At 48.8% G+C, this 7,839-nt stretch overlaps 1 protein-coding gene across 1 annotated transcript; it reads left to right on the top strand.

Moving 5' to 3' along the window:
- The first annotated feature begins 556 nt into the window (after positions 1–556).
- Positions 557–6,236, top strand: Cd24 (CD24 molecule). Its single transcript, XM_034524942.2, has 3 exons — positions 557–595; positions 931–1,108; positions 4,542–6,236. Exons 2-3 carry the CDS (start codon positions 1,040–1,042, stop codon positions 4,701–4,703), a joined length of 231 nt encoding a protein of 76 aa, XP_034380833.1. The 5' UTR covers positions 557–595; positions 931–1,039; the 3' UTR covers positions 4,704–6,236.
- The last annotated feature ends 1,603 nt before the right edge of the window (positions 6,237–7,839 follow it).

Below are 7,839 nucleotides of genomic sequence, written 5' to 3'. Positions count from 1 at the left end.
TCTACCACTAAATTATCTTAAAATTCACTTTGAAGTTTCCAAAAACGAAGGGTCGAAAGAAAGATTCCATTTAAACGTACAGACGGATGACTAATCTTTTCGCATCGGTTTGTCAAATGACTAAACGGCCACTATGGGGGAAGGTGGCTTGAACGTGAAAGCGTTCGAACGCTGAGCAAGCACTGTGCCAGAGGCAGGAAAAGCGCGTCCCCAGAAACGTGGAGAGTATTGGGATCCAAACCCAGTCTCTCGCAGTGTCCCGCCCAGTGACCGAGCGCAGCTGGTTGTTCTCTAGGTCCGGGTGGATGCTGTAGGGGTATGCCCGGGTGCGCTCTGCAGGATGCAGCACTAGACGAGCTCAAACACAAAGCAAGCAGCCGAGCGAGGAGCGGCTGGGACCCGGGGTCCCTGCGGTGCAGCAAGCAAGGGACAGCGGGCGGCGCCGGGTCTCTCTCCTCGCCAACCCCGAGCGCCACGGCCCAGGGACCTGCCAAGCCTGCCCAGTTCCCCCTTGCAGCGGGCACTTGAGAAAACCCAGCCCTGAGCTCCCCGCAGTCTGCGCGGCGCCCGCGGCTTCTACTTTTCGTGTTGGGGGGTAAGATGGCAGGGCCGGGGAAACAAAGGAAACTTGGGTCGGGCGGCGTGTGTGGTTCGTGTGCTCGCCCCGGGTCCCGTGTGGGAGTCGCCCGCGCCTGTGCACGCAGCCCGCCCCGGGAAACCCTAGCTGTGCCAGAGCCCCGGGCGTCCGCCCACCTGCCGCGCTGGCCACCCCGGGACATCCCAAGTCACCCGGGCCCGGTGCAGGCGGTGGGGGAGGGGGCGCTAGAGCGGCACAGGGGGTTGGGGGGCGGGGAGGCGGCGGGGGAGGAGGAGAGCACGGGTGGGCGGGCGCCGCACGTCACGGCTATTGTGGCTGTCCCGGTATATAAGGTCCCGCCGGCCGGCCGCGCTCCCCACCTTGCCTGCGCCCGCGAGAGCCGAGCAGATCTCCACGCAACCGAACATCCAGAGAGTCGCGCCGCGCACCGACGGAGCGGACATGGGCAGAGCGATGGTGGCCAGGCTAGGGCTGGGGTTGCTGCTTCTGGCACTGCTCCTACCCACGCAGGTGAGACCCTGCTCTTAGTGTGTCACTGGGGCCGCGTCCTGTGTGTGTGTGTGTGTCTGTGTGTGTACGAGGGGTTAAGTCCCTACCTCCGGCCACGCACTGGGATAGGGAGAGAATTTTGTGTAACTGACTTGGGGAACTCGAGGTGTGGACTCCCTCGAGAGAGCGCCCCCTCCCTTCCCACGAAGGGTCTTCGAGCTCCCTGAGAACCACACAAAGAGAGGGGACGGTCCCCTTCTGGGGAGCGTGGCACACGCCCATCCTCCACCGTCCAAACCGGTTTGGAGATCGCCCAGGAAGCCCTGGTTGTGGCTCTATCTCCCACCCGAGTCCTCAGTCCTGAAGCTTAGCTAGGGACCTCCCGACGCCACAAACTCCCGCTGTGCGACCCCTCACCTCGGTCCCTGGCCACCTTAGGGGCCCCATCTCAGTCTAGAGCCACTGGCACTATAGGGACGGAGGGCAGGACTTTAGTGTCCCGATTCTCCGCCAGGCTTTGTCCTAGTCCACAGCCGCTTCCTCTCTTAGATTTGTCCCGGGTACAGATCTCGCCCCCCCAACACCATGGGTGGCGCTGCTCTAGCTGCGTTAGCGAAAGGGTGAAGGCGCCGCGCCCAGAACCAGGTCTGGAGCTGAGCCTGGTAGACCCGGGCGGGACTCAGAGAAGCAGACGGTGAATTTCCGCAGCCTTTGGTTCGCTTAGGGATGTCCCTTGGGCTTCGCCCCTGAAAAGTTGGGCTCGCCGGGTTTGGTCCCTGGAGATCCAGGCTCCGGGCTCACCTGGGAGAGCAGCCCAAGAGTTTGAAACACGCTTCGTCTTCCCTATCTCAGGCAGGGTAACTGTACCCCATTGTCTTCTCGTTGTGGGTTGGCTGAGCCCCGGGGCCTTTCTCAGTCCTCCCGACCCTCCCCCCCCCCATCTTGGAGGGGCTCGGCATCATGAAACTGGTTGGTTTCACTCAGATTCCCTTCTTTCCAACCCCCTCCCTCAGAAATGTTGAGAGGGAGGTGTTGGTTAAGCAAATCAAGGGAGCTTGGTGGAGAAAACCTGTTTAATGCCAATTTAATAATTAACATGTAAAAATTGTTGATGGTGTTAGAGGGGACCTCTAGACTCAGATTGATGCATTGGGATCCTTTTTCTTAATTATTATTTATTATTATTTAGTTTTTTTTTGTCACCTGCTGTACTAAAAGCTCTTTGTATAAAGAACGGCTACTTTTGGGTACCCCTAAGACAGGCTCCCTGTTTTAAACAACTTAGCGTATTAATGCTTTCCTTTTGTGGAAATGCCACTTCCTGATAGGACATTCTCTATCTTACACACAGTAGGCAGCCAGTAAGTATAATTGACTGGATCAGGATTTTGGCGTGAGTAGTCTACTTTGGATACAATTTGCACATTTCTTTCGTCAATATTTGCTTAATGGCCTTAACTGTAGAACAAAAGGAGCTAGCTAGCGCTGATGTAGGAGGGCTTATCTTTGGATCAAGGGGCGGCCGAAAGTACGTGTGGCTAGATTCTTTACTTGGTGCCACGTCGCCCTCCCTCCTGCTTGTAATCGGAAGCTCTAGCAAGCCCTGGCAAACCCTCCTTTCAGCGAGGGCTGAAACCTCGGATCAGCCTTTGTTCCATGACAAAGGAGAGAGTATCACGTGCCTCGCCGGACTGTGCATTTCATGGCTTGCAAAAGCAGCCGGTGAATATGCCACTAGGTTGCTGGGACACAGGGGAAGCCTTGGTTCCTGGCCACAGCATCTAGCTAGTCACCAGGCAATGGGCTGGTGGAATTTAACTCCAAACCTTGCCTTATGCGAAGGGAGGATGTTTGAACTGAAATCCTTCTGCCGTAGAGCAAGGACTCTCCAATAGCTCTTGAGATTCAGAATAAATTAATCATTGTTATTATTAGCCCGTGGTGCTGGCGGTTGAGCCCAGGAGCCTGTACAGACTAGCAGATGTTCTGCTACTGAGCTACATCTCTGGGTGGTCAGCTCCCCAATTTTCAATTTAAGACAAATTTTGGAGGGCTTGGGAAGGGTTATAATTTCAAGATTTCAAAGGAGCAGATAGGATACCGGTACAATGTGCTTTTAAGTTTTAAATGTTAAGATATCCCTCCCCGCCCCTCTTCACCTCTCCGGAACCCTAAGCCTTGCCCTTGGGTTCTCTCACTGAGCTGAATTCCCCAACCCCTAAGGATATTTCCTTAAGGCAATGTTTCCCAGGCTGTGTGAAGCCAAAGACTCAGACACCAGGAGGGACTGTGGTGCAACAAACTCACTGACCTCAGTCACCACACAAGTGTATGTATACACACATCACCTTCCCCTCCCCCCCCCCCCACCACATACATGGTTTTGATTGTTTTTGAGATAAGCCTCACTATGTAGTGCTGACTGGACTGGGCTGGGTTTTTTTGTTTTGTTTTTTGTTTTTTGTTTTTTTTTGACTAGAACTTAGAGAGACCTGCCTGCCTCTGCCTCTTCCTGACTGCCAGGATTAAAGGTGTGTGCCACAGCTCTTGGCCACATGTAAATTTTCCTTTGGAATCAAATCTCATTACAGATGGTTGTAAGCCACCATGTAGTTTCTGGGATTTGAACTCAGAACCTCTGGAAGAGCAGCCAGTGCTCTTAACCTCTGAGTCATCTCTCCAGCCCAGGTTTTATTTTCTTGAGACAGAGTCTAGGTGTAAAACCCAGGCTGGCTTTAAGGTCTAGATCTCTCGGGTTTCATTGTCAGGTGCTAGGGTTACAGATCGGAACCACTGACCTGGCTCAGTTACAGTATTTTAAAGTCAAAAAATTTAAGCAACTTTAAAATATCCCCTTGTCTAGGGAAACATGAAACCTTGCCCGCAACGCTAGCCAATCCATATAATATCTGAAAGTAGATTAGGCAGATACTTTATTACACTGTGCAGAGCTAGAAACTGTCAGGCTCTTGGCAGTAATGTAGTCTGGAAAACTCTTTGATTTTTGAGACAAACCGTCTCATATAGCCAAGGCTGGCCTCGAACTCCTGACTCTTCTGCCTCTGCTTTCCAGTTGCTGAGATAGTGGTGCATCACCACATTGGGCTTCAAGAACTGTTGTTGCCACTATGTGCATTCTTTAGGTGTCTGTGGAGGCGGTTTTAAAACTAAAGAGAATCATTTTGGTGAGATCTGAAGTGAGAATGATTCCAAGAATTCAGAATTTAAAATGTGGCTAAGAGAACAGTTTGGGAAAAGGCAATCTCAGGATGGAGCAGGGACTGGAAAGGATAGTTCAGTGGTGTAGCGTAAATACTTAGTGTCCCTAAGACCCTGTGTTTGACTTCGACCGCAGCCACAGAGACTATTGAATGCTATTACAGAGCGCAAACGGGGTTAGCTGTGGGTCCTTCTGAACATTTATCTGTGATTTCTTTTTCCTTATGCATTTTAGATTTATTGCAACCAAACATCTGTTGCACCATTTTCCAGTAACCAGAGCATCTCTGCTGCCCCAAATCCAACTAATGCCACCACCAGAGGAGGCGGCAGCTCCCTGCAGTCCACAGCTGGTCTCCTGGCCCTCTCACTCTCTCTGCTACATCTCTACTGTTAGAGACTCAGACCAGGAAACGTCTCTACTTCCCAATCTTCTAGACACACCCCAAATGGCAACCACAAGTCCAGTGTGACCAGGAAGAAACAGGTCCACATCCAATTGGCTGTTACCATACCTCAACAGAAAACACCGAGAATTCGAAATTTGACCGGTTTAAAGGGCGCGTGAAGGGTTTGAGAGCGGAGAGATGCCAACGTTGAATCTGCTGGAGTTCTATGTTCCAGGATGAAGACAGCATCCAAAATCGATGTGATTTCCTTGAATGTGGCTTAGGAAATGTGGACACTTAAAGCTCTCCCTGGAAATCGGGCATAGGTGTGACGTAGAGAGAAGGGTGGGGTGTGGAATGGAGATCCATTTGTTTTTCATTGGTTCATTTGACCTGTAAGGCCGTAATGCAGTTAGGTGATATTCAAAAGTTTCTCTGATGCTATTTATGTATATGTTGGAAGGAACTACCAGGTGTTACTTTAAATCCCCAATGTGTTGTTTCATTACTACTAATTTAATATGCTAAGCTCTAGGTAAAGTTCCACGTTGCTGAACTATGGCTGTTCTCTTCGGAATTGAACGTTTTGCACCCTCCTTCTGTGGCTTTAGGTCTGACATTGTATTTGACCTTTATTAGTAATTGACATGTGCCAGGCAATGATGGATTGGAATCCACCCTCAAATCCAGCCACCACTGAATAAATCTGATTTCAAAAGTCCAAACGTAGACATTTCCCATTGTCTTTTCTCACTCACGACGAGTACCAAATTCATTTAAGTAAACTGGTTCCAGAGAGCAGAATCTCGTTGACCTCAGCTAATTTCAAAACACTGCTTTTTATTTTGGCGTATGTGGAAGGCTTTTCATAATTGAAAGTGTGGTCTGTTAGCAAGGCAAAACTAGGAGTCTTGAAATTCTACAGGCGAGTAAGCAGAGGGGCCAGAACTGTAAACCCAGCGTTTGGGATGTGAAGACTGGAAGCTAACTCTCATTGAATTCACAAAGTCTTTTATACAATTTCTGTAAATACTTTTTTTTTTTAAAAGAGAAAAACAAAACCATGGATCAGAATAGTCACGTTTTGAATACTTTGGTTATCAGTTCATATTTTTAGATAGTTTGACATTGGTCCTGTGCCTGAAAGGGGGCTTGGTTCTACCGTAAGTTTTTCCAATTTCCTTGATACACACATACCTTCTAAAACATAGACATATCCTGAAAAACATCTTTTGTTCGCATGGTCACACACTGATGCTTATCCATTCTGGGATCTAATATGGCCACAGTAGTCTTGATAACCAGAGTAATTTTCTCCATCTTTAGAAACCTATCTGGGAAGAAGGAGACCTCACAGACCCAAAGCTACTGTGTGTGTGAATGAACACTCCCGTTGCCTCATACCTGAATGCTGTACATCTATCTGATTGTATATTGTGTTTGTGTATTTATGCTTTGATTCATAGTAACTTCTCATGTTATGGAATTGATTTGCATTGAACACAAACTGTAAATAAAAGAAAGAAATGGCTCAAAGAGCAGTCTGTTGAATTTATTTATTTTTTAAAGACTTATTTATTTTTATGTAAGTGAGTACACTGTAGTGGTCTTCAGACACACCAGAAGAGGGCATCAGATCCCATTACAGATGGTTTTGAGCCACCATGTGGTTGCTGGGAATTGAACTCAGGACCTCTGGGAACAGCAGTCAGTGTTCTTAACCACTGAGCCATCTCTTCAGCCAGCCCCCGGTCTGTTGAATTTAAAGTGTTTGTTGAGCAATAATTATGGGTGATCATGGCTGCTATTAAGGGATATATCTGTTGTTCTACCAACTGAACATTATAGGCTGTCTAGTTTTGAATGGCCAGCTAGCAGCAGGTTTGGTTTCCTCCCAAAGCTGCTTAAAAGGCGTGTGCTACCACGCCTGCCTCTAGTTGACATCTTTAAGCCTTTAAGGCTCCACACCTATTTGCTCAGCAACTGAGAGCCAGCTGTGTGTCAAGGCACCCATGACTGATGAAGTTGGCTGGAGAGGACACCTTTGAGATGAGAGGTGTCTAAATGTTGCCAGGAAGTGTTCTTAGGACAATACCAGCAGGGCCAGGCTCTGGGACCATGGATTGAGAAACCACAATGGCTTTGAACCTTATACCCAATGCCTGAATGACAGATGGAGGTGGGAGGATGTGAGGGGAAATTCTCATGGCACAAACAGCAAGTTCTAAGTCAGTTCCACTTTCTCTTATCTGGAGGTCTACACATCACTTTGGCTTCCTAAAATGGCTGCTCCCTCCTGCTTCTTCCACACATAAAATACATTCCTGAACTCCCAACATCTTTACTGTGATTCAGGGACCACCACAAAGGTCAGGCTGGAAACTGCTGACCTTAGGCGGATTTCCATAAGAAGCTTCAGGTCTGCCCTTTAAGGCTTAGATGCTCTAAATCACTCTTCAATGGTATCTGCAGATGGCCCCACAAGACATCAAGTGTACGAGGTTGGGATAACTGAGGACTATTTACATTGACTTGTAAACTGGTCACCACAGTTCATTGTCTCAGATCAGTGAAGCATGTTTTGTCTCCAGACAAATAATAACCTCTCTAGCATAGAAGTGTCTTGCACCCAAACAGAAACACTTCCAAGAAGTTGGCAGTGTTTGTTCCCGTCCTATTTTGGTTTAAGTGTCTGTTGTTTTTGTTTTGGAAACTGTCTCCTTCTGTATGTAGTCTAGGCTGGTCTCAAACTTGCCTCAGTGTCCCGAGCCCTAGGATTGTGCCGTCACACCCAGCTTTTCTTTGTTTGCTTTTGAAACAGGGTCTTGCTACGCGACTTAGGTTGGTCTTTAGCACACACTCTGTAACCTGGGCCGTCCTTGAACCCTGAATATCTGCCTCTGCTTCCTGAGAGCTGGAGTTACAGAAGATGTGTGTCACCATGCCTGGCTTGTGTTCACTCCTTGTATTCTGTGATTTATGTTAGCTATCATTGAAGCTACAAAGGGAGAATGTAAGCCAGGGGACACATGGCTGCTGCTGCTAGTATTTCCAGCTTTCTTCTTCCTCACCCATCGGGGATTTCCTTTCTGTCTGTAAACACTTCATCTAGCTGTGGGCTTAGACTGGCAGACTGACCCAAGC

Source organism: Arvicanthis niloticus, chromosome 20, assembly GCF_011762505.2.
Source record: "Arvicanthis niloticus isolate mArvNil1 chromosome 20, mArvNil1.pat.X, whole genome shotgun sequence".
Lineage (NCBI taxonomy): Eukaryota > Metazoa > Chordata > Mammalia > Rodentia > Muridae > Arvicanthis > Arvicanthis niloticus.
This window is presented reverse-complemented; position numbering and strand designations above follow the sequence as displayed.

What these genes read in the sequence shown, in the direction of transcription:
- Cd24 (XM_034524942.2), top strand. Translation starts at nt 1,040, where the DNA reads ATGGGCAGAGCGATGGTGGCCAGGCTAGGGCTGGGGTTGCTGCTTCTG. An exon ending in CACTGCTCCTACCCACGCAG is followed by an intron (nt 1,109 to 4,541) that starts GTGAGACCCTGC and finishes TATGCATTTTAG; the next exon opens with ATTTATTGCAACCAAACATC.